Raw genomic sequence first — 27768 nt, 5'->3', positions numbered from 1 at the left:
TGGTGAAATAACACCTTGTTTAATTAGGTTTTTATAATATAAATTCAGAATTGCAGTGACACAGATTTTGAATCATTAACTTTATTTGTCACTCTATATAGATATTGGTCCATTTCCACATGAACAGTAGCAATCATCCACTTCCACTTAATAGTCTACAGTTTGAAGCTGTACCATACACAAACCAGAATAACTTCACAGGGGGAGAGTTACAGAAATAAAAATATTTTATATTCATGCTTCAAGATATCCCCCACAGATTTGTTTTTATATGTCTAATTACAAGCATCTATATTCCACAAAGCTAGTCTCTTCTGAAATCAACATAGTATTTTTAATATTTGTAATATCTCTACTAAACCACACGGATCACCAAACTTGCAGAAGAGATTAAAAACAGCTAGCTTGCCAGTCATATTCACTTCCAGAACTAAGCGATTGTATAAACATATCCAGTATTTTTTGGGCTGCTCTTAATTAACATATTTCCTCCTGTCTCAGAGATATTTACATCAGATCAAGACATTTACAAACAGTTCATAGTGAATAACAGCCTGTGCAAGGAACTCAAGCATTTGAAAGCTTCTCTAAGAAACCCATGCATTCTCCAACACGGAGAACACAACTATTCTAAGTGGTTTACATTTCTTTCAGTGCGTATTTCCACATATATTAAATGGAATGAAATTACATTATTAAATGGATATGTCAACTATATTTGAGCATATTATGGAATCTATATCACAATTCAACTTGTCAACACTATAAATCACTCTAAAGAAATAGGCACACACAAAATAGACAACAAAATCTATGTTTTCTTTTTTAATAAATTTAAGGTATACTGTCTACTTTAAACAACACTAAAAGATACACTTTAACAAAACAGCCAATTACCAAACCTGTTGTCTAAGTCTAGCATAAGGAAAATTCAATCCATTCGAATCTTCTGGTTTGTCATCCTATAGATGATGCTATCATACCCAGGATCCATATTCCAAATGTTGTAAGATGTGATTATCACAGCCAAGGCCAAGCCGATCATAATCCACAGTACCAAGTTGAAAACCACTGAATATTCCAAATTATACTCATACGCGAGGTTATAGGGACTTTGGGTGTTCTACAAATGAAGAAAGGAAAAAATATCAATAGGAAAGAACTAGAAGATTGAAACATCATTCTGATTAAATGTCTATGATTTGCTATCTAACAGACACTTCCTAAGTGGAGTAATAGCTGCCTATCCATCTGTGGAGAAGCCAGGAATGGGCAGCTTCCTGGAGAAAATAATGGTACTGGTACTAAAAGAAGAAAGTCCAATTCAGTGAAAATTTTCCGTGGTAACCAATACAACTGAAAGTTTGTAGATCCTGTGATCTATAAGCCTAGCCTCAAACAAAAACGTCTCTATGTGAACCAAAAGACATGCACAGGAATATCTTTAACACAACGAACAACTGGGGCCTGTTCAGACAGTAGAGCAGGAAGATGGGTCAGCACCACTGATACTTGTTTGTTTGGGTTTTTGAGACAGGGTTTCTCTGTGTATCCCCTAGCTGTGCTGGAACTCACTCTGTAGACCAGGCTGTAGATCAGACCTGCCTCTGCCTCCCAAGTGGTGGGATTAAAGATGTACACCATCACTGTCTGGCTTCCAGTGATATTTTTTAAAAATAATACTGAGCAAAGAACATCTAAGCATGCATGCAGTGTGCTTCCATTTGAATTCAAGGCTGGGAAAAATGAAACACTGTGTAAGACTTTATAGGCTCAGCATGGTAATGTACCTCTTTAATCGAAGCACTCAGGAGGCAGAGACAGAAGGATCTCTGTGAGTTTGAGCCCAGCCTGGTCTACAATAATGAGTTCCAGGATAGCCAGGGCTACATAGAGAGACCCTGTTACAGCGAGAGGGGGCATATGAATGAGAATATATAAATACACATACAGTCCAATTATAAAGGAAGGAAGGAAAATGATTCACAGGATACCGGGGACAGTGGGGTACGGGGGTGGCTCAGTGCTAGAGGCTTGTCTACAATGCCTGAACATCTGGTTTTTGCTCCAGCATCAATTTTTTAAAAAGGGTCAAATGCAAGAGAAACATTCCCCTCTGTACAAGAGAGGGTAGAGGGATAAGGGGACCTGCCAAGCACAAGCATTCCCTCTTAATACAGTACTATATTTACCCTTCAATTATACTAAAGATTAGCTAGAGTAGAGTGTGAAGTTGCAGCTGTCTTTCCTATGTGGAAGTGGGGTACATGTCAGGCCTTGGGGGTGGGGATCAATTCCTTGTGTACACTGTCTGAAAAGCTCAATTTATTCTTGGAAAAGATATCATTTGGGACTCGTCTGTCATTCGCTCTGGCTAGAAAATTCCAAAAGTAGGGCAACGGCAGGAGAGGAGGCCGGAACTAGGGAAGCTAGAGAATCTGGACTGGAACCTATCTACACGCAGGGAGACACCACTGCCCAATTTCAGGCAGAAGTAAGGGGTACAATCAGATTTGCCTTCTAAACAAAGAGAACATAGCCTGGCGTGGTGGTGGTGGCACACACCTTTGATTTTAGCACTCGGGGCAGAGGCAGACTGGGGCAGCCTGGTCTACACAAGGAACTCCAGGATAGCCATAGCTACACAGTGAGACCCTGTCTCAAAACAAAGACAAAGCTAACTGATGACATTGCAGAAGATGATATGGGAAGGGCCAGCTGGACCGTACAGGGACAAGGTAGGAAACATGAGGACAAGGGGTGTCTGGCAGTGTTCGTACTGCATACCAGCACCTGGCATTCTGTGTATACCCAGCAGACAGGTCTTTAAGTTGCTGCTGCTGTTTTAATTTTCCTAAGGAACAAATGTAGAGAAATAGAAATCCCGTGTATACTTAGCAAGTGTTCCACATATCCAAAATCTTTTTTTTTATTTTTATTTTTTTTGCTTTATTGAGATGGTTGACTTGCTATTCAGCCCTGGCTAGCCTGGATTTAAAAATCCTCCTCCCTCTACCTCCAGAATTCTGGGATTACAGCTGTGTGCCCTCATGCCTGGCTTAGTTCCTTAACCTCTCACCACAGCTTAAAGTAACAGAAGACTGACCTCAACTGGAAGAGAGAAGAGGAGACGATGGGCCCACAGCTATGCGCACCTGCCTGTGGGGAGCTCAAAGCTGACACAAAGGACTTTGCACCCTTAAGCCCCTTTCTTGGAGTTATGAACATTTTTGCTGAATTGGTTCCATTTCATGTACACTTTGAGTGTGTATGTATTGCACAGAATTGCTCCATCTTCACTAGAATCTGAGACCATCACGGACTCAGAAGAAACATCAGATGGGAGCCTCTTGTCTTTTGTGAAGTAGGACACACTAGTACACAGCTAAGGGAACTGTGAATGTAGGGTGTGATGCCACTGGTGGCAGGTGCCCAATCACACTGAAAGGATATTCCAAGGAATGTTTCAGACCCAAATGCAATCTTGCTAATCAATTCTATGTCTTATCTGTAATGTCCATACGTTATTTGATGTTCTGGGGGTCTAATTTTGATGTTTTTTGGTTAATGAGCCTTGCCCATGGTTTCTCCTCTTTTGAGTTTGTATTTGGAGGACTAGCTGTGAGGGTCTCTCTGCACTTTGTACTGGTAGCAAGGACTAGCAGAGGATTACATTTACTGCAGCTCGGTACCAGAGAGCTGCTATTGGTCTGGGAACAGGTCTTATGTTAACTTCTCAATTGGAGGTTTTCTAGGTAATATAAACTTAACCCTCAAATCCATATAAAGAAAGCCCTGTGATTAACAATGCCCCAGGAAATAAGCCCTGCTCCCAGTGCACAGGTAGATCACTGAATGTCTTTCTGTTTTCTTTTGCTGGTAGGCAAACAATTTGTGGTAGTTTGAATATGCTTGGCCCATAGGAGGTGGTACTGTTAGGAGGCTTGGCCTTGTAGGAGGAAGTATGTTACCGAAGGGTGGGCTTTGACACTCCACCCAGTGTGGAAGAGGCACTTTTCTCCTGGCTGCAGTGAGTACAAGATGCAGAACTCTCAGCTCCTCCCTTGCCATGTCTGCCTGGATGCTGCCTTGATAATGGACGGAACCTCTGAACCTGTAAGCCAGCCCCAATTAAATGGTGGCCTTTATAAAAGCTGCCTTGGTCATGGTGTCTGCTCACAGCAGTAAAACTCTAACTAAGACACTATTGCTATTCCCCTTTATTGCAGGTGCAGCTGTTTCTGCCTCCCTGGCTTTATAAGGAAGTATTATTTCCAATCTCATAGAAAGCTGAAGCCCGAGCTATGCAATTGAAAGTTTATTTTTTATCTAGAACTTCTAAGTTTAATAGTGGAAACTGAAGAGAAGGAAGAAAGAACTCCAGGTCTAAGTTGTGGCTTTTTTTTTTTTGTAACACAGTCTTGTTATATAGCCGAACCTGGCCTTGAATTGATACCAAACCTTGTGGTGGTTTGAATATGCTTGATCCAGGGAGTAGCACTATTATTTGATGTAGACCTGTTGGAGGAAGTATGTCACTATGGGGGTGGGCAATAAGACCAATGAGGGGCTACATGGGAGCCACTCTTCTGCCTGCCTTTGGATGAAGACATAGAACTCTCAGCTATTCCTGCACCATGCCTGCCTGGATGCTGCCATGCACCAACTTTGATGATGATGGGCTGAACCTCTGAACCTGTAAGTCAGCCCCAATGAAATGTTGTCCTTTATAAGAGTTTCCTTGGCCATGGTGTCTCTTCACAGCAGTAAAACCCCAACTAACTAAAATAGAAGTTGGTACCAGGGACTAGACCTGACCATGCTTTTGTTTGGAAGAACATGGCTTTTGGGTCTTTGGATCTGGAAAGCAGTGGAATGCTTTAAGTGGGGTTTAATGGGCCATCCTGGCAGGAATATGGAAGACTTTGCTGGTGAGGGAGATTTGAACTGTGGAAGCCTGGCTCTAGAGGTTTCAGAGGAAAAGAATTTTAATATGTGGTCAAGGGACTGTTCTTGTGATATTTTGGTAAAGAATGTGGCTGGTTTTTGCCCTTTTCTGAAAAGTCTAACTGAAGCTAAGGTAAAGAGATTTATAGTAATTGCATTGACAAAGGAAGTCTGAAAAAAGCCCATCAGAGACTTTGTTCGATGGTTAAGTCTCATGAAAAGCACTTTGAACAAGCGTAACAAGCTGAGAAAGGAAACATAAAATTTATGGTTCAAGTAATAATGAGGCCAGGAAGTGAAATGGAGTTGAATCCTTTGTTCCGGGAGATAAACAGATTGAGGGAGTGGTGACTTTGTGACCCAGCTAAGCTTAGGTCCAAGCATGCTAGTACAAGCCTTTAATCTCAGGAGATAGAGGCATGCAGATCTCTGCGTTCAAGGCCACTCTGGTACAGAGCAAACTCCAGGCAAAGAAAAGCCTAAATCCAGGCGTGGTGGTACACGCCTTTAATTCCAGCATTCAGGAGACAAAGCCATACAGATCTCTAAATTCAAGGTCAATCTACAAAGCAAGATCCAGGACAGCCGAGCTTGGGCAGTGAGGGAGTTGGAAAACAGAAAGCTGGTGATAATGTAATAGAACAAGAGGTCATGTTCCAGCCCCAGCAAGCAGCAGAACTCTGCAACTTTGGCCATGTGGCTCTGGCTTTAGAGTGAAGAACAGAAGGGATTACTGGGACAAGTGATGTTTGTCTTAGTTAGGGTTTTACTGTTGTGAACAGACACCATGACCAAGGCAACTCTTATAAGGACAACATTTCACTGGGGCTGGCTTACAGGTTCAGAGGGTCAGTCCATTATCATCCAGGCAGGAACATGGCAGCATCCAGGCAGGGATGGTGCAGGAGGAGCTGAGAGTTCTACATCTTCATCTGAAGGCTGCTAGCAGAATACTAGCTTCCAGGCAGCTAGGATGAGGGTCTTAAAGCCCACACCCACAGTGACACACCTACTCCAATAGGACCACACCTTCTAATAGTGCCACTCCCTGGGCTGAGCATATACAAATCATCACAATGTTGGTTAGCTGGAGCTAAGAAATCAGTGGTGATTAAGAAGAGAACCAGCGTCATTGAGGTGAAATCTGGGAAGTGTTTTCTGAGAGCACAAAGAAGCTGTGTTCCAGAGATAGCCAAGGTTGTATCTCCTGCTGCAGCTGGACTTGGTAATGTGTAAGAGTCACCTGGTTTTGAAGGTGTGAAGGGTTCATGAAGAATAGCTGAGGCTTGGCACTGTGAGAGGCCATGGAAGGCCATTGGTGAAGGTGCAGCCTCAGTTGCAGTTGATGATCCAGAACTGAAGGGGTCATGCAAAGGAGTTGAAGCCTGGCACCATGAAGAGAGCCTATGAGAAGCTATTGGTGAGGCCTAGTTGCAGCAGAAGACCCCAGTGTATTGGAGATGCCAGTACCATGGGGTGATCCCCAAGAGCAGCAGCAGCAGTGGAGTGGAGTCACCCAGAGCCTAGAGTGCTACAGAGGACAGAGCTGGAGATGTGACCCAAGCCCTTTGGAGGAGCCCAGAGGATCATGTGTGGATCTCAGACATCAAAGACCCCAAAATGTTAAAGATGCCAGAGCCGTGGGATACCTGCCAAAGAAAGCTGCTAACAGGGAGTGGAACCAGCCCAGGAGAAAGAAGTCTGTTGCAGTCAACAAAGATGAAAAAGGAATTGGAGATCTGAAGACTGCTTTGACATCAGACATGGAGATGCAGAGTTTGGAGTTTGCCCAGCTGGTTTCCTGTCTTGCTTTTGGGATTACAGTTCAGTGATTGTGATGAATCTCAGAAGAGACTTTGAACTTTGAACACTGTTGAGACTGCTATAGGCTATGGGTACTTTGGAAGTTGGACTAAATGGATTTTGTGTTATGCTGTGACTAGGTATGGCCCTCATACACTCATGTGTTAGAACAAGCCTATGGGGGCCAGGGAGTGGAATGTGGTTTGTATATGTTTGTCCCAGGGAGTGGCACTATTAGGAGGTGTGGACTTATTGGAGTAGATGTGGCTTTGTTGGAGGAGGTGTGTCACTGTGGGAGTGGGCAAGGAGACCATCCTTCTAACCACATGGACAGTCTTCTCTTGCCTGCCTTTGGATGAAGACACAGAATTTAGCTTCTCTAGCCTCACATCTGCCTGGATGCTGCCATGCTCCCACCTTGATGATAATCCACCTTGATGATAATGGACTGAACCTCTGAACCTGTAAGCCAGCCCCAATTAAATATTGTCCTTATAAGAGTTGCCTTGGTCATGGTGTCTATTCATAGCAGTAACACTCTAAGACAATCCTCCTGCCTCACCTTTCTGAGTGTTTGAATTCTAGGTATGAGCCATCATACCTCACTGAAACACAGTCTTAAGCAGATACCTTTCTATCTCAGTTGGATCTGGAAGGCAACAATCTCCAGCCAGTCATCTCTAGACTGCCTTAAATCGGTACTGGCTATATATAGGCTTTTTACTGCATCTCTCACGCTAATCCTTAAGACTGAGCATGGAGGACCCTGTAAAGGTGCCCAAAGGGGCAGATACACAAACCACTGTGTATCTGATGGCAGCAAGTGGTGTGGCCAACCATAAGCAACTTTTGTTTTTCTTAGACAGAGTCTCATGTAGCCCAACCCAGGTTAGCTTTGAACCCATCCTGTAGGTAAGATGGCCTTTAAGTCCTTGATCTTCCTGCTTTGACTTCCCAGGTTCTGGGATTACAGGTGTGAGCTGTCAGGCCAGTCTAGCTGCAGCTGTTCCCATCAAGGTCAAGTGTGCTGAGGCTTTGTGTGTGTGAGAACATGCATGTACCCTGACACACATTTCACCATGGGCAGCAAGCTTCTCTCTGACCCTCTATGTCAGTGGGTCCCAACCTTCCTAATGCTGCGACCCTTTCATACCGTTCCTTGTGTTGTGGGGTACTGTAATTTTGCTCCTGTTGTGAAGTGTAATGCAGATACCTGTGTTTCTCTATGGTCTTAGGCCACCTCTGTGAAAGGGTCATTCAATCGCCAAAGGGCTTGTGGTCACTGGTTGCTCTTTGTGCTCTCAGTCAAAGCAAGACCAATGCTGAAATACTGATAACTAAATTAAAATTATAAAGAGGTGTATGCAGAGGGTCCCAGAAACTGAGGGACTGGATCACAAAACTAATGTGTCTCTAGAAAAGCAGAATCCAGAGGCTGAGAGAGGCACACCACTCCCTCTCATTAACTTCTGATGGTTCCTTAACATTAACTATCTTAAACAGCACTGAAAAGTTTACTTTCCTTCCCAATTGAACATTTTCTGGGTTTTTCTTCTGTAGGGGATTATGGAGACAAGGTCTCATATAGGCCAGGCTGACCTGAAAGTCACTGTGTAGTCAAACATGACCTTCAATTCCTGGACCTCCTGTCTTTACCTCCCAAATGCTAGGATTACAGGCCATCACCCCCGACTTCAAGAGTTCTGATTTCTTAATTACATTTTATTTATTTTGTGTGTATATGTATGCAAGTGTGTGGGTCTGGGGGTCAGAGGACAATTTTCAAGAGTCCCTTTGTCTCTTTCTACCATGTGGGTCCTGAGAATTGAACTCAGATTGCTAGGCCTATGGCAAGTACCTTTACTCACTGAGCCTTTTTGCTAGCAGTCCAGACTTTTATTCTTTAAAGTAAGCTAATTTCATGCTTTAAAGCAGGACTTACCTCTTGTTTTGTCTCAAGGATGGTCCTTGACTTCCTCACAAGGGATGTGTCGAATGATTTGACAGTCACTAATTCTACCACTGCATTCCCACCATAGAGACTGTACATGTCATCTGCAAACTGAAAGTCAGTTATTAACATTATGACTAATGGCAAAAAACATACATTTTGTTTACATTTGTATCTTTGGCTAAGAAAAATTTTTTAAAACTGTCCCTTGGTGTTCACAGGGAACTGGTTCTAGAACTTTCTACAGATTCTGAACTATACACTCTTACATGTGCATAGAACCTATGCCCAGCACCCTGTATATCCTAAATCATCTCTAGAATATATACATCACTTAACATTATTGAAATGCTATATTGATTAGGGACTAAAAACCAGGATTATAGATATAAATGTAATATACATGGTATTATTTCAAAAAATATATACATTGTGGAATGGATAAATTAGCAAAATTAACACATACACTACCTTACATACTGATCATTTTTGTGTCTGGACAAATACACATTTGTTAAAATGATTTGTAGCTTTACAAATAATTGCATATTATGCAATATTAATACACATTAATACAAATGTGTTTAAGCTTTAATATATAGTGTCTCAGACAGGAAAAAGCCTTACAGGTTTGCTTATGTTAAAATATTCAGTAAAGAGTTAAGCCTTAATATACATTCACATATTTAAATAAAATTAGGGACTGTACTTGATGGCATATAAAGCTGGAGTGAAAAGCAAAAAGGAGAAATGAAGAAATCTGCCCAAGTGCTCTCTGTCACTCATGGACCTCACAGAAGCTTCAGTAAAGAGCTAGAATTTTCACTTATTGGTAAACTCCCATTTATTACACATCAACTGCGTGAAAGTTACTGTGCTAGTGTGCTTAATGAGAGTTTCAGATGGGGTGATGAAAACACTCTACAGACGGACAGTGGAGACACTTTTGCATGAAGTATAAATATATGTAACACGACTGAGGCAGACTTAAAAATGGTTCAAATGGTATACTTTAGGTTATACGTATTGTCAGAATTTACAAATGCACAGTGCTGCCACTGCTAGCATTGGAAAAAGATTCCAAATACACACTTTTTAAAAATTGAGGATTGGTTGATGTTGGTCTTTTGAGATGGCGTATTACCATGTAGCCCAGATAGGTCTCAAACTTGTGACCTTCCTGCCTTCACCTCTAAGCACTGGGATTAGAGACACATGCTGCCATACCTCCCCAAATCCACCTCTGACCCTACACCATTCTTTACTTGTTATGGTGGTGTTACTGGAAATTGAACTTAGGTCCTCACACATGCTAGGTAAGCACTCTGACACTGAGCTATATCCCCTACCCGACCCCTACACTCTCCTTAGACATAAGAATTAAGAGAACCTTCAAAGAATCAAGCAATCTTTCAGTTGGAGTGAGTTGGCTCAGGGCTGGAGTGACTGCTTGACTAGTGTGTGAGAGACCCAGAGTTCCACCCTTGCACAGAGGAAAAAAGAAAAGGCTTCAACCAATAGCATTCCTCAAAAGACTTCTCCACCAAGAGACTAGAATGGTCCCATGGCACCCTCTCTTACCAGCCGCACTGCTATTTACCTTTTGGAGAGCATCAACAAGAATCCTAGAAGCATCCCTGAATTGTTCAGAGTCTTCTCCATAACGCTTCCCAAGTTCATCCAAACCTGCCAGCTCCAGTGAATACAAGTCAGGAGAATGATCCTTGGCTAGATGCTTATGACGAGACAACTTTGAACAAACAAATAACAAATGAACAAATGAGATGTCAAATGCAACCAAGTGACACCTCAATATGTTAATATGTTAGCTGGCCACAGAACCCACACCAGTGCACCGCAGCCTTCAAATAGTTTAGAATGGCAGCATAAGGCATGAAGCCATAACTGATTGGATCTATATGGTGTGGGGAATTCACAAACCATCAGTGCATCAGTGTCTTCCTCCCGCATACCCTCCCAGACCACTGCCCTGAAGCTTTCAAACTCCTTGAACCAAGCCCTGATGACAAAAAGGTTTGACAAAGAACTTTAGAAGCTAGCAGACAAATAAGAAGATTTATTTCAGTCATGAGGATGACTTTAAAAATCACTTACTAAAAGATAACTTGCAGATATATTTTTTTCCCTTTTCGACTTGGTTAATGCTGTTAATTGTCCATAGCAATCTTCTTTTTACCCACAGCTATGGATACTGGAATTGAGTCCTACTGTCTGACAAGGAATGGATACCAAATTACAACTACAGCCAGGGTAGTTTTATTCCCAGGCTACCTTCTTTGAGGATTTATGGCCTCTCCCAAGGGAAGAAATGCAGAAGAAACAGCTACTAACACTAGACAGAGGTCAGTGTCCCCTCGGCCACTAAGAGTTTCTCAGTGTTCATGGGATCATAAATCTGGGACACACTTAAGCTTTTCAACTGCCCTCATTTTATTTAAAGATTTTCTAAGAACCAAAACAGACAACAGGACTTGAAAGTCCAGGCAGTGTACTTACCAAACTTGAAATATCATGTAGCACTTGCAGTTCAGAAAGAAAGAGCAGGTCAACCTTGAGAGGCCAAAGAGTGGACATTGCTTTAAATACACATCAGAGATCTGTACTTCCATTTATCAAGTACAACATAGTACGGATCCTAATCAAGTAAATGGATACTATTCTCCTCCCTTTGTAGGTTCTCTGTAATTGAAATGAGGCAGCTCAGTGGAAGAGAATGCTTAGCATGTACAAGGCCCTGGGCTCAAGGCCCGGTACCAGAAAAGGATGGACATAAAACATTATTTCCTACCAAAAAGGAAATAGAACAGTGACTACCACTTGATAGCTCTACTTCTAAGGAAACCATACCCAAGCACTGACTCCACTGTGCTCTTCCCTAGGGGGACCGGGGGATCTTGATATACTATCTTAAGATCCTATCAGTGGACCAGTTTACGTTCTTGCCTTGAACACTTTCCAAAGCAGAGAATTAAGAATGGTGGTTCCTAGCTACCCACAATGGCTATAAAGGACAAGAGCCAAAAGCAGGGGTGGCTGGCAGGCATGGTGGTGCATGTCTTTAACCCCAGTACCCAAGAAAGAGGGGTAAGCATATCTCTGGAGTCTCAGGTCAGCCTCATCTACACAGTAAGTTCCAGGTCAGCCGGTGCTAAATAGTAAGTGTATCTCCAAAGAAAATCACCAAACAAAGCAGGAGTGTCTTTCTACTGCAACATCCTGAGTACATGCAAAACTGTGAGTCCATATTAGCAACAGCTGTGAATAATGACATCGCGTCACCACGTCTTCACAGCTCAACCAACCTCCAAGAAGACTGGTCTGTGGCCTGTCTGGATCAACTGGCAACACTGGTGGGAGAGTGAATTGTATTTACTAAATGGGAATTCAGAGAAGGTGTGTTTATTCACAAACACTGCACCAAGAAGAATGTCCTCCAGCGGTAAAGGAGCTCAAGTCTCCATTCTCTACCACTTCCAGTCTCGCTAAGGTTCAGGGTAGCATATGGAATGGGAATTTAATAATGGTGTCTACTTGATTCACTCAACAACTGAACCACTTACTTCATTATTCCTACTCAGAGAATTGAGGGGAAGGGAGTTGAGAACGGAGTTTTCTTGAAACAGGCGATTACGGAGCTGCCGCAATGTGACTGAAAGGTCTTCAAACACCGAGTTTGCTTTCCCCACCATATACACTCTCTACAAGAAGAACCCAGAATGCTAAGTTAGCTGCCTTTTATGGATTCATTCCAACATACAGACACAGTACATAGCATTTTTCACACAATCACTTTAAAACTGTCATTAAAGAACACTTCTTTATAAGGATCTTAAATAAAAACCTTGTTACTTACCTCCTCACTGGGAGCCAACTGCAAAACGACAGGAGTTTCCTCCGAAAATAAGGAGTGAATGGAATTTGCAACACTGTCAAGACTAAAAGGAACTGCCTGAAATGCAAGAGCAAAACTGCAATTATTTTCTGAAACAAAGTAGAAAGACGAATTATCCAGCTAGTATAAGCAAGCAGCCTCAGGAAGGCTCAAGAACGTTTTACATTATTCTTGCTATGTGCACACTAAAGGGTTCGCTATGCCAGCCAGGCTGCCATATGTGCTTTGAATGTAAGGGCATCTTCTACCATCCTTCACTCTCCCATCGCTTCTCCCTTCTCAGGCTCTCCCCTATGTCGTCTATTATTTTTTGATTGTCTCTTCTCGTTTTGAATTTTGGTTTCTACATGAGAAAAAGCATGTAATATTGACTTTCAGATTCTGTTTTTTTTTCACCTAACATTACTGCTTCTTGTTCTATTCATTTTTACCCCTGCAAATGACATGATTTTTCAACCTTCTTTGTGGTTCCACATAACATGTACCAGGATTTTTTGTGGTATTTTTTCATATAATAATCCTACACAACATTGTTTTTTTTCTCTTTCTCTTTCAAAAAGAAAAAGAAAAAGAAAAACTCCACACAAACCAAAAATATCACACCAGCATTTTTGATGGAAACTTAGAAGACTCATATCTTTTCCAAACACAAGAGTCCCTTTGAAGGCACAAGAGATTAACGAGCCCCTTAGCGGGCTAAGTCTATCTCTCAGTACCTAAATGAGAAAGAATTTAACATAAAAAGACGGGACATTATTAAACACAAATTAGTTTTGGTGTTTATTTGTATATTTTTTGGAGTGAGTTTCGTTTGCTTTGTTGAGACAGGGCCTCCTACAGCCCAAATTGGTCTTGAATGCAGTATGTAGCTAAGAATGATCTTGAACTTCTGCTCCTCCTGCCTCTGCCTGCAAATGCTAGGATTATAGGTATGTACCAATATGCTCAGCTTTGGGTACTTCACAGAGCAATACATCTGGGTTGTAACATCAATTGAATTTGTATGTCACTGTAATTTTATCTGCTTGCATTAAAAGAAGGAAATCTGAGATACTAAATTTCACCAAAAGAGAAGCAGATCTCATATAATGTTCTAACAATATTTAGTGGTCATCTTCAGACATAGTTAAGTCCCTTAGATGTATACCCCATCTCTGTGTGTCTGTGTACCATTTGTGCGCCTGGTTCTGGAGGCCAGAAGAGACTGTTGTGTCTAAATTACAGAATGATTGTGAGCTGGCTGCCATGTGGGTGCTAGGAATCAAAGCTGGGTCCTGCAAAAGCAGTCAATGCTCTTAACTACCAAGCCATTTCTCTAGCCCCTTGAATTTATTAAAGTGCCACACACATACAATACAGCACACAAACTCTGCAGTAAGGAGATTTAACTACATTTACAAATGTGTACACTCTCCTAACCCAACTAGATTAAGACAAGAACACCAGCAGTGTTCCCTAAGCCATCCACCTCTACCCTCAGGGGTGACCAAAATTTGAACTTCTATGCTATGCTGGGTTTATTTTGTTCTACACTATTTTTTTAAATTACTAAACAATTTTACTCTCAAAAATTATAGAAGTTCTGATATTACAGTATTAAAATAACAAGAGGCTAGAGAGAAAGCACTGTCTGCTCTTCCAAACAGAGGACTCAGGGTTGTTTTCCAGAACCCACATAAAGGCTTAAAACCATCTATAACTCAAGTTCCAGAGGATCTGATGCCCTCCTTTGGCCTCCACAGGCATCAGGCATGCACATATGTACAGACATACATGCAGACAATATGCTCAAACACAAAGGGGTGGGTATTTATTTATTTATTTAGGTTTTTCAAGACAGCTGGGATTAAAGGTGTGCACTACCACCACCTGGCTACAGAAGATTTTTTAAAGCAGTAGTATTTTTTTTTCAAATAAGCAGTAGCTCAAACTGGCATCAAACTTATTATGTAGCTTCATTACTTGTGAGGCCCCTGCCTCCACTTTACAAGTGTCTGAATTACACTGTACCCAGTGTGTTTTTGTTTTACTGGAGATTTCTTGGTGACTTTTCATCCACTACTTCCATTACTATGTAAAGGCTACTGTCTACAAGCAGCCAATGAATGTCAATGTGGTACAGGCAGAAATGACGGTAAGTAGAGAAACTTTCCTGACAAAATACCAGTGTCCAAAGGAAGCACCTCGGTTTCAGGATTTTAGGACTAGAAAAGACACGATGCTTTTCTCTTGGTCAAGAGGCATATTAACCCTTCCCAAACTTCCAAAATGAGGTCACAAGAACAAGAGGGGGAGGAGCAACCAAGCTCACAAAAGCATGTTGTCACCAGCGTCTGCAAGTGCCTGCCTTCTGTGGCCACCTCCTTAGGCTTGGGTGGAAACATCTCTGACTCTAACCTGCCTGCCTCGTTCACCTAGTGGAGCATCACCTGGGTCAGGAAAGTTGGAGGCTGAAGGGTACAGCCCTAGTAATCAACCTGGAGAAGCTAATGAATGAGTTAAATGCCAGATTTGGGAGGAAAAGAAATAATCATATAGTCTATATAGTAATTATATAGACTCCTAAGTGCAAAGAGTAAAAAAAGCCTGGGTGATCGGAACACAGTAACTTTTCCCACACCGTTTTAGAGAGCTTTGCATGGTTGTCCAAGAATTTCTTCATCAGGAAGAAAGGAAGCCTTGCCAAGTAGAATTCAAAGGTTATTTCCGCCTTTAGACTGTGTGTGTATTGTTCCCTGGGCCTTTTATCTCTTTCCCCATTTTCTTCCAAGATAATCAGAAGTAGCCAATCAAGGTCAATCAATAAAGTGAGCCCTTGTCATAGCTTCTCGTGCAAAGTGAGGCTATTTTACTTCAAAATGTTTTGTTTGGACGGGGCTCAGCTGGTAGAGTGCTTGTTATACATGAAGCCCTGAGTTCAATTCCTAGCACCACATTACTGGTGGTGCATGCCTTGGTAACACAGCGTTCAAGGCCAACCTGGGTTACATGAGACTCTGTTTCAAAAATCAAATTTGGGGTTCTATGCTAATAAACTTTAAATGGTGCTCTGGATTTTATATATTTGTGCATAAATAAAATAGATATGCATTAATGAAACACATGGTGATTTTCATAGTAATCACATAATAAATTACAGAAATTGTCCTGGCGAGTTTGCCTTTTTATCACCATCTTTCTAAATAAAACATTTTCATGATTACATCGTGATTTTTCTAGCCTAGGCACCATCCATTACCGAAAATGAAGAATTAGCTTTCCTGTATCACCGACCATAGCCTGTTCTCTGCCCCATCCACCCACCTCCAACAGTTATGTGAGAATTTTGAGGAGTTTGCATTAAACCAATGACCATTCATTCTTAGGACTGTGTGATTCATTTCTGCTGCCTAGCTTTATACTATACAATCATACTTTATACTTCTGTTCTTGCTCTTCTGGTTTATAAGAGAAATGATGAGATTTCTGTTTTGTGTGGTGAAAATATTTAAAATCTAACAGACAATTTTCAAATGTACAATATATTTATGCTGGTTAGTGCCAATTTGATACAAGCTAGTGTCATCTGGGAAGAAGGAACTTCAATTGAGAAAAAAATGCTACCATCAGATATAGGCATGTCTGTGGGGGATTTTCTTGATTAATGATTCATGTGAGAGGACCCAGGCCCAGCCCACTGCAGTAGCACCTCTGCGCAGGTGAGCTTGTGTTGTATAAAAAACAAGCTGAGCAGCCATGGAGAGGCAGCCAGTAAGCAGTGCTCCTTCACGGTCTCTGCCTTGACGTTGCTCCCTGCGTTCCTGCCCTGATCTCACTTCATGATGGGTTGTGAGCTACAAGCTGACACAACCCCGCTCCTCTCCATGTTGCTTTTGGTCATGGTGTTTATCACAGCAATAGGAAAGAAACCAAGGCAGTAGTTTGTTTATTAGAATCACCATCATTCTGTGCATTACACCACTAAAGCATGCTCCAGTAGTGCTACTTCTAGGGATATAGCTAAAGGTTTATTATTTTATTTTTTTAAATTTTATGCAGCTGTGTGTGGGCCTGAATGTATGTACATGTAACGAGTGTGCCTGACAAAGCGAGAAGAGGGTACAGGATCATCTGGAAGTGGAGTTAGAGGTGTTGTGAGTGGCTTGATATGAGAGCTGGGAGAACCGAACCCAGTTGTCTGCAGGAGCAGCAAATGGTCTTAAGCCCCAAACCATGTCTCTAGCCCGTTGGGTGCACACAGTAGGAGAAATCAGTATGCTGAAGAAATCTACTATGCCCCCGTGTTCATTGCAGCACTAGTCACAAGAGCAAAGATATAAAAGCAAACAAAATGTCTTTTTAAAAAAAATGGATAAAGAAAATGTCCTAGGGCTGGGGATATAGGTCAATGGTACAGTACTTGCCTGGTGTACAAGCCATCCTAGGTTCTATCCCAGTACAGAGGGAGAAAAAAAGAAGAAGAAAATATACTATATATACATAATAGAAATACCATTTAGCCTTCAAAGGGTCATAGGGCAGGATGAGGGTGGGGGTGTGGAGACTTAATCTTTTTGACAACATGGGTGAGAATATTATACTATCTAAAATAATCCTGGTGCTGAACAAATAACATGATCTCACTGGTGTGTAGGATCTAAGGAAGCTGATTTCATAGAAGTCAGGAGTAGGAAGATGTGTTGTCAGGACTGGGTGGGAAGTGGACAGGGAAAGGATATGACTCAAATGCATGGGTTTTGGATGTCTTTGAGACAGGGTCTTACGCTACCCACACTGCCTCAAACTCATTACATAGCCTGGGCCTGCCTCAATTTTGCAGCCTTAGCTTCCCAATGCTAGGATTACACAGACACTCATTCTTTATTGTGTTCAGATTTGCCTTGTGGTCTAGATCAAGGCCTTGTGTGTGTCTCTCTGTGTGTCTCTCTCCTGTCTCTGTCCCCCCCCCCTCTGTGTGAGTGTAGCTGGGAAGTGGACCTAGGGCTTCATGCAAGCTAGGTAAGTCCTCTACCACTGAGTTATGAATAGAGTTCCAGCCCACATAGTGTGTTTCTGTAAGCATGCCACATGTACTTGTAAATAGGATCACAGCAGAGTCTGAAAACGAATTTTCCCAAAGTGAGCATCAACACAGATCAGTCTTACAACATAATGCAATTAGAAATTAAAACAGTAATTATTGAAAAAGAGTTCATACATTTGGCAATAAAACATATTTGTAATAACAAATGAGTTAAGGAATCACAATCTACATTAAAATTAAAATATGAACAAAAATGCAACCCATCAAAAATGTCTTGTAATTTTTTTCCTTTAAGTTCCAGTTTTGATGCATGTGCTTTGTTGTTGATGTTTTTGCAGTGCTTGGGATGGGACCTAGGACCTTGCTTATACTAGGCTACACATTCCACTACATCTTCAATCTTAATTCACTTACAAGTTTCTTTGGGATTGACCTGTTAACTGTAGGTCCAGGGAACGAACAGCTGACTGCTGTTTTTTTGATTCAAGTTGCAAATTCAACTCACCTTCACTTTTCTTTTTTTTCTTTTTTTTTGAGACAGCTGTCCTAGAACTCACTCTATAGACCAGGCTGGCCTCGAACTCAAAAATCTGCCTGCCTCCAGACTGGGAGGCAGTGCTGGGATTAAAGATGTGTGCCTCCATGCTCAATTTTCAATCAAAGGAGTACCCTGGTTTTGGAAATGCCTCCCAAAGTGTAGATTTCTGAATTTGGAAGGAACTTCTCTATAACTGTGATTCTGATGTTTTTCAGGTGATTTTTGGGGCCTCACAGCCCAGGATGGCAAGCCGGACCTTCTGAGATAGCTAGAGTTTTACTAGTCCTCTTCCCAAGAACAGATGGAAGCATTTTATTGTCCCTAGCCTTCTGCAGAAAATAAAATTTCAGTGTCAACTCCTGTTCACGGTACCCTCCTCTTTGGCACCCTGTTGGAAATAGTGTGGCACTGGAGTGGCCTTGCAGAGCATAGACTTGTGCCCTTCTGAGCATGCTCCCCCTGCTTTTGCTTTGAAGATGTAAGCCCTCAGCTTCCTGCTCAGTCCACCCCCACCGCTGTGACTATTATTCCTCTGGAATCATAAGCCCGAAAGCCCTTCTATAAGTTGCCTTGGTCATAAAAGACTATCACAGCAGTAGAAAAGGAACACGAGGCAGCATCTCTTAACTTAGAACTCTCCTCCATAGAACATGACCACATTCTAGTAAACTTACAACCATCATGTAACTTTTTGTCAAAAGGAAATTCAAAAGAATTTCAAAGGTAATTGTGCTTTGGAGAGGTTGTACTCAAAAAAAGAGGTATATTTAGATTATAATTCACTTTTTTTTCCTTTTTTTTTCTTTTTTTTTTTAATTTTTATTTATTTATTATATGTAAGTACACTGTAGCTGTCTTCAGACACCCCACAAGAGGGCATCAGATATCATTACAGATGGTTGTGAGCCACCATGTGGTTGCTGGGATTTGAACTCATGACCTCTGGAAGAGCAGTCAGTGCTCTTAACCTCTGAGCCATCTCACCAGCCCCCTATAATTCACTTTTTAAATGAGAAAACAAGCAAGATAATAAAAATAAAGACAGTTCAAAGAAAGATGCAGAGATTAAAATTACATATGCACACACAAACACACGCAAATTCAATGGAGATACACAAATAAGATTGCATCGGGAATACTGAGGTAATATTTAAGAGAATAAGACTAACCTTGGGAGCTGTTTATACTATTACATAGAAAACATTTGCATTCATGTCAATTGACAGAAAGTCTCCAGTGCACCAAGTTTACATAAGAAATACTCACATTCTCCAAAGGGTAGGAGATGACGCTGCCTGTGGGGAGAGCCAGTTTATCTACCCCCTTCACCATCACCATAATGGTAGCCCGTGGCCGGTGGAATAGGTTACCCACAGCAAGCCCTGGCCAAGACAGGTCCTAAAGATTGAAATGCACAAAACAGTTCTTAATTCTCAAATATGGAAACTATCTCCTGAGTAACACCTAATAACCAGAGGAAGGGCTCTGGGGATGACACTGACTGGAGATGCTCAAAGGTATAACACAAGCATCTTATTGAAGCAACAGCTACAATCTCCTAAGGAGGGTCTCGGATGCCTGCCTTCTTTATGGTCTTAAAACTGTACTTATCAGAAAGTTCACTCACAACTATTGTGTAAAAAGCAAGCAAGTAAACAAACCCCACGTCTTTGCATTTTTCCAGCCTGTAAACTGTTACCTTCTTCCCCTGAATCATTCTTCCTTTATGCACAGCATTGCTTTTACCTGGCAGAGACAGCAAGAACTGTCAAAATGTTCTCTCTCTACTAACCACTTTATACATAAAATGCCTTTAACAGTGACTCATGTTGCCTTACTGATAATTATTTCTGAAACTTACTGGAACAGTCATTTATAGTCAGACCTATGCTTGCAGAGAACTAGGTACAAATCTCATCCTTCAGTGTAAACAACTGAGCCTGCTCACTCAGGCTATCCAAAGAAAGCAGAGCTTGTGGGCTATATCCTTAGCCCAACTGCCAAGTAGTGCCCAAGCAGAGCTGTCAGTTTTGAGATGGCTTGGAGCCTAGAGTGACTGATGATATCAGCAGCCAACTTATAAAGTGGCAAGAGGCTGTAAAAGCAAGACAAAGTGGCATCCCCTCCTAAGTTCTGAGTTGTAGGCCTCTTGGATTGAATGGCTCCAGGCTCCTCTACTACAGTTCTATTGGTAGCCAGGACTACCACAGGTCACGGCTTCATTTTAGGAAAACACAGCCACTGGCTGCATTATCTAACTTCAGATGAGATGTGTAGGCATTTTAGCATTTGTAGCAAATTAACTACACTGCAAAAAAAAAATAAACAGACACAGCCTATTAATAGCAGCACACCTGTAATATGTAAAGTAATATGTAAATTACATGTCAATTCAAAATAAAAATATACTTAAATTACTAGAAAGATGCATCTCCACGCATAAAGGTTGTCACAATGATGAACACAGGTTTACTGACAATGATGTATGAAGACTTGGTTTTAGAACCATTTACTTAAGATCTCCCCAAATACTGATGAGCCTTTAATGTTTTGTAATCTGTAGCAAATATACCTGTGTTTGTCTGTTACTCTTTTTGACTATAGGAAGAAATCAATAAACAAAATGTTTTAAAAGCAGTTACAACTACTTCTTTTTAAGTACACATACTTCCTTCACGGAGAAGCCCATGGACAGTGCAGCTACATCTGGGATTCGATCTCCTGGTATAGGCCAATTTCCATTTCGGAAAACAACAGACCCTGGCGATCTTAATATGCTAAATTCATTCCCTAAAGCACCTAAGGAGAAAACAGATTGGTAAATGAATGATCATCATTATATATCTTCTGCATCCACCTTGAAGTTTATTAAACATAATACATTTCCCCATTCTTCACTGGCTGAACATGTTAAATTATATTTGGACAAAATACTGAATCATAAATATGGAGAAATCTAGGGTGGGATTCTAGGGATGGCATTCAAGTCTTCAATTAGAGGCACATGTGCTACTGAAGGTTTCAAACAGCCTAGTCCCAGATCGGAGCTATGCTCCAAGACCCATCAACAATTCCCCCCTAAAGCATCAGCTGAAAAGTACATATATTGTGTTGTAACAGGGAACATGTGTAATCATGCCAGAGAATATTCTTTTTAAAAACTGAAATTAGTTAATCCCAGCACTTGGGAGGCAGAGGCAGGAGGATTTCTGAGTTCGAGGCCAGCCTGGTCTACAGAGTGAGTTCCAGGACAGCCAGGACTACACAGAGAAACCCTGTCTCGAAAAAACCAAACCAAACCAAACCAAACCAAACCAATCCAAACCAAACCAAACCAAAACAAAACAAAACAAAAAAAAAAAAAAAAAACCCTGAAATTAGCAAATATTAACTATGCATAGTGAGTTTCATTATGGTATTTTTATAGAGCTTTAGTGAATTTTGATCGTATTCACCCATTATCCTCTCTTGCCGCCTCCATTCCCGTTGATACCCTCTTCCTTCCTCTTCCTAACTAATCCTCTATTTTCATGCCATTTTTAGGGGTAGTGAACCAGAGTTTAATAAGGCCTGGACACAAGAGCATGGGTAAAGGATTATTTACAGGTGTGTGGATTCCTTACCAGTGCCTACACCAAGAAAATCTCCCCTCACCCCCTGCAACCATTCACTGCCTATAGCTCTTCAGGCTTGGAAGGAGCCTCATAAGACTCCCGCCCCAGCTACTGCTAACTGCCTCAGGGAAGGGTGAGGCTTCATGCGCCCTTCACAGTATATGGCAGGGTGTTGATGGGCCCAATCTTGTGCATCTAATTACAGCTGCGGTGGCTTTAAGAGTGACAGGAAGTCTAGAAGACAGTGTTCCACAGCAGCCTTTCTTCCGGCCCTTACATTATTTTTATGTATTTATTTTACGTGTAAGTACATTTGTCTGCATGTACATCTATGCACCATGGGCATGCCTGGTCCCCCCCCACACCAAAAGGCCAATAGAGGGTATTGGATACCCTAGAACTGGAGTTTCAGATGGTTGTAAGTCACCACGTGGTCACTGGGAACTGAACACAGGTCCTCTGGAAGAGCAGTGAGTGCTCTTAACTGCAGAGCTTCTCTCCAACTCCAGGCTGGCTCATTTGTGTTTTCTGCCTTTCCCTTAATGTTCCCTGAGCCTTGGAGGGAAAGAGGTTCCTAATGCTGTAATACCCGCCTACAGATGGCCCTTAATTGGGGTATGTGGCAGTTTAGCAAGGATTAGACATCAGTGGCAGGTCTCTGGATTTTAAAAAGCAATAAAGGGTTTTTTTTTTCTTTCTGGTACTAAAAAGGATGAAACCCTGAAACCTTTGCATTATTCTGCCACCAGACCTCTTCTCTATAACATGCACATTTATGATGTTCCTATTTTACTACTAGGCTGGTGGGCCAGTGCATCCTTACAGGTTAGTTTACATCTTTGGATACAGGGTGTTTCCTTATGCCACCACATGGGCAACTTAGTGAAATGAGGACTATCAAGGATGTGTGTCCATGTGTGCACATGTTACCAGGTGGGATATAAAACACTTAGGGGTTCCTGTGGAAAAAAAAAATCGTTCCAAGTCTAAAACCAATCTTGGCCAGGCCTTCTATGGGAAAACGAGGCTTTGGTAAGGTATCAGTGTTATTCCTTTGACCTCAAGAAAGAAATGTTTAAACCTACCCCTTGGGAGTGACCAGGAAATCAACAACAGTTAGTGTTTTACTTTGGCAGTATTGACAGTAAATAAAAGGCCTCAGGCTGGTACAAATACAGTAAGACCAGTTAGGAGTTTCAATTCAGCCCAGGGCCAGAGCAACAATTTCTAAACTTCTAGCTGAAGGCAAATTAAAAAAAAATTACCAGAATGGAATGGTCATCTGTAGGCAACAGGAATCTTGGTTTATTACCCAGTAAAACTGTACAGAGCCTCCAGGGCAAAATTCAAAATGTGACACCTCAGGTATCTTGACAGCCTTACTTTGTGAAGGCTGGGGGAAAACAGGCAAGGAGCCTCTACTTTCTAAGAACAGACACATTTCAGGAACCTCTCTGGACACGGAGATAGCTTTATTCTGAGATGTGGCCCCACATCTTCAACCCCATGAGATGGCAATGATTTAACTGTCTCACCTTTGTGGTTTACCTTCAACCACAGCTGCCCAACACTCCTTTAGCAGCCCCACTGCTCAGAAAGCCTTTGTTAGGGTCACAAGAAGGGGTGACGTTGTCCAAGCTTCTGCATGTTACAGGCATTACACCTTAGGGATGCCTGGCAGAAAGCCAGCTGTCCCTTACTCAAATGTTAGCAGTGATGTGGGAGGGCCACCTCAATTTACAGACAGTTTGCCCCAGCTTCTACTTCTTTGAAAATCTTTTCCTTGTCCTGAACTGAAATAGGCTTCCTAACCTCTAGTCTCCAGATAACCTGTCCCCAGCTTCACAGAGAAAGCCTACAGACTCTAGGCCACCCACGTGCTCTCCTCACCTAAAGTCGCTAGCCACAGCTCTTTACCCTCTAGTCACGAGAATACCTAGTCTAACACTATCTTCTGTTTGACCTTCTTACAGACTTTCATTCATCCGTCTAAGGAATTATTCACTTACCGTTTATTGATCCAGTATTGAGATAGATGACACAGCAAGAGATAAGCGACTATATGGAGGTAGGCAGGGATTTCAGTGTGTCTTGTTCATACACATACATTCCCAGAGCTGAGACAGCATCTGACACACAACTGCCCAGCAGATGTTTGCTGGGTTCATGATCGAATGAAGTCACACCAGGAACTACCAATTTCCCCTCTTATCAGCACAAAACCAAGTCCTATGTGTTGCCTAAACATAGAACAACTAAAACTCCCTACAAGAAGAACCCTGGAACTTCACAGTCCAGTCTTTGCTTTTCTACTCCATCTCACGCTGCCTGCTTTGGCCCCTAGTCTCTGCCTACGCCCTGAAACAGCACACCAAACCCTGAGACACAATTCTCCACCCTTAATTGCCTCACTTCCCCACACAGGTGACACTGAGTCCCTCTTTGAATCCCACCTTGGCCTTCATGAAGACAAGGCTCCTGGTTTTCTAATTCCTCTAACTGCTGCTGCTCTCCTGTTCCACCATTTAAAGCTATGGTGCTGGGCTTTGGATATCAGTTCTCTCTTACGTGTCTTTATAATACATATGATATACGTGTTATGTCCAACCATTGATTACAAATCTGTACTGCATTAGAAAGCACATATAAAACATTTTAACCTCTACAGTGTTCTTCCCAATGTAATCATGATATAAACATCTTACGATTCTTATTTAAAAAGAGCTTTAAAAACCCACATACATGGAAATTCTAATACACATTCCCAGCACTCAACTGAATCATGAAGCATATTCTATTTGAAAGATCAGAGGACGCAAGTCTACATCATGCTCCCCGACTGAGCCCACCTACCCCTAAGGGGGTAAACACCCAACACACTGCCCACTCCCAGGTTTTTATTCCCAGTCTAGCTCTTCCCCAGTCTTATGCCTACACACTCAACACTGACATTTCTTTGTGTCACTGCCCCCTCAAACTTAACAGTTGGTTTGAATCTGGACTCACTAGCTTTCCAGAGACTTCTGCAGTCTCTCTTCCTTTTAGCTGCTTGAATACTTCCTCTTTAAACTCTTCTGTCACGCCACAGCCAATTACTCGCTGCTTTCGGCTGCACATTTTCCTTATTAGTTCCTGACACCTACCCCCACCCTACTAGAATGTCCCTCCCTCACCAGGTTTGCTGAAGCTGGTGCCTATGGCCCTGTCATAGCACCATCAGCTCAGTTTTCACTTCATATTTCCAAAATACAAATCTGTTTATTTACCCCTCGGCTTAAATGCCTGTGGTCACTACTAGAGTCTTTCTCGGGGTGGGGAAGGTGGGAGGGGAACCAAAATGTCCCCTGACCATCTCACCAACCTGACTTCTGAGATTTCAACAAGCCCCCTGCTCTTCAGCTCTTGTCACCCTGTGTTCACATGCACATACTGTCCCACTTGAATCCTTTCCCCCACCTCAGCCTTTCATATAATCTTCTTGGGAGGCACCTCCCCTGGGGAACATTCCTTGAGCCTCTCCAGTCTGTGTCTGAGAGGGAGCTAGTGTCGCTTCTTCATAGGGACTACGTCTGTCCCCCAGGACATCAGAGACGAACACGCATCTCTACAGATACCATGTGTTAGCTCTTGGTCCTTTTTCTCCAGGCTAAAAATCTGAACTTTTTCAAATATGCTTCAGAACATGGTATTCACAGGCCAGGTTCCCTAGTTCTTTCTAGTTCGCTGACACTGTTTCAAAGTAAACAGTGAAATCTGAGCTCTTAAACATGTTTTCCACCAAATCACACTTAGTCATTGTGGAAAATAACACTGTACCCTCACCTGACAAGAGCCAGCAGCTCAGAAGCTCAGACTGTTATACTAACTAAACCATTTTAGCAAGGATAGCATGTCCAGACCACGTAGAGAAATAATTGTTTTACCTTAGATAAAAACCAAACCAGAACCCAAAATCTCGCTGACTCAAAATGTCATAGAGCTGAACACAGTGGCGCTCAGAAGGCAGAGGCAAGTGGATCTCTCTGAGGTCAGGGCCAGCTAGGAATTTATAAGATGTCAGGCAGTATATTAAAACATGGAATTTCAACAGATGTCCAGCTAAACTACACTGTCAATGGGAAGGTTTTGTTTTTAACTTTTAAACCGAATTAAAACAAAAGAATTCTCCCAAAATGTGGTGTGTGTGTGTGTGCATGTGTGTACATACACATGGATGTATGTGCAAGCATGTGGAATCTGAGGTCAGCCTCCAGTGTCTTTCCTCAGGAACCTGTCTCATTGGGATCTGAAGTTCATCCATTAGGCTAACAGTGGTCAGCAAGGAATTTGTAGGGATCCACCCATCTCCACCTCCCCAGCCCTGAAATTGTAAGCACACACTGCTATACCCAGTTATTTATATGGGTGCTGGGGTTCAAACTCATATCTTCATGCTTTTGTGGCAAGCACTTACCAAGTACCTTGAAAAACCCCTCAAGTATCTTGATTAAATCAGAATGGCCTTTCCAGAGCTAACAACAACAACAATGAAAAGACCCTAACACTTTGGAGGCCTGAAAATATATGCAACTATTAACACAAAGGACTTGGCACCTCCAGGGCAGAGAAGAACGTTGGTGTTCAAAACCAGCACTAGATCTTTTTCACTTCAACTGCCATTCCAAAAGCAGGACCTCCAGCATCTCACACAGCAGAGGCACGAGGTATCTCTTTGACACAAAACACACATTCCTCCTCAAGTTGCTCTCCACTTGAATTTTTTTTTTTGAGACAGGGTTTCTCTATGTAGTCCTGGCTGTCCTGGAACTCACTCTCTAGACCAGGCTGGCCTCAGAAATCCGCCTGCCTCTGCCTCCCAAGTGCTGGGATTAAAGGTATGCGCTGCCATGGCTGGCTTCACTTGACTTCTTATATCCTATTGTCTGCAACCCCAGTCTCTGTCCCACTACTCCCACGTTGCCACACAGCATCCCCTGTGTCATACATATATAGTGGAAAGACATTCCCTACTTGGAAGTCATCTGATCTGCCTTCAAATCCAGCTTTGATACCTATTATCCTTGTCATGCCCAGCTTGATTTATACTCTGCAAAATGAGGATATTTTCTTCTAAGGATTACTGTAAAAGGAAACGCATTACTACATGATACTCAAGCCACAGGCCAAATATTAGCTCATTTCCACTCTTCTTATTCCATGGTAGAGAACCCAGGTTCCACTAAGAAAGCTACCATTTATTTGACATGTGACCCTAAAAGCATGACTCACACCCTACCCTCCAAATCCTTCAAATTGGGAACTGAAATCAATCCCAAGAAACTGTCTGAGATCATCTTATGAAATAGTCATTATTTAAAAAACGAAGACTCAACTTTGCATCTTGATATGTATATATACAAGGGAGATAAGGTTTCATCCGTTGTTAATAACAACCATGAGAAATGAAGGTGGAAAAAAAGACAGCAGTCGGCAGCAGCTAAATCGTTAGCTAACCTTCTCTTCTTGGTAGTGGGTTGTGGTTCAACGATGTATTGAGAAATGCAAACCCATCCTCCAAAGGGCCCCGAATAGGGAAGGAGTGATCGGGCAAATGGGAGGACAGGGTCCCAAACCGGCTACGCGCCTTTCCCTGAAAGGCTGATGCCCGCTCCAGAGTCCCCCAGGTGGCCCTGGCCGGCTCCAGAGACCACAAGGCCGCTCCGCCGGAGCCAGATCAAGGTCCAGAATCCCGAAGAGGGCCGCCAAGCCCAGACCGCCCCCACTGCGGCCCCCGCCAGCAGCCGCGCCCGCCCAGGGTCCCCGCGCCCCCTAGCCTCCCGCAATGCTTCCCAGCTACTCACCGGGCACCAGAAAGGACAGGAGAACGACGAACACAGCCATGGTGCCAGGGCTGATGAAGAGAGATGTGGTACACGAAGAGGGACGCCGGGACTCGAGCGAGCACCGCAACCCGACCGAGTGACGCGCTCCCGAAGGTTC

At 42.4% G+C, this 27768-nt stretch overlaps 1 protein-coding gene across 1 annotated transcript; it reads right to left on the bottom strand.

Annotated features, from left to right (window-relative positions):
* Positions 1-27768, bottom strand: Atp6ap2 (ATPase H+ transporting accessory protein 2). Its single transcript, XM_028767827.1, has 9 exons — positions 27630-27768; positions 20844-20974; positions 19442-19573; positions 12576-12671; positions 12283-12420; positions 11219-11272; positions 10302-10451; positions 8693-8812; positions 1-1123 (listed from the first exon to the last, which is right to left on the bottom strand). Exons 1-9 carry the CDS (start codon positions 27667-27669, stop codon positions 932-934), a joined length of 1053 nt encoding a protein of 350 aa, XP_028623660.1. The 5' UTR covers positions 27670-27768; the 3' UTR covers positions 1-931.

Source organism: Grammomys surdaster, unplaced genomic scaffold (assembly GCF_004785775.1).
Source record: "Grammomys surdaster isolate TR1022 unplaced genomic scaffold, NIH_TR_1.0 182, whole genome shotgun sequence".
NCBI lineage: Eukaryota > Metazoa > Chordata > Mammalia > Rodentia > Muridae > Grammomys > Grammomys surdaster.
This window is presented reverse-complemented; position numbering and strand designations above follow the sequence as displayed.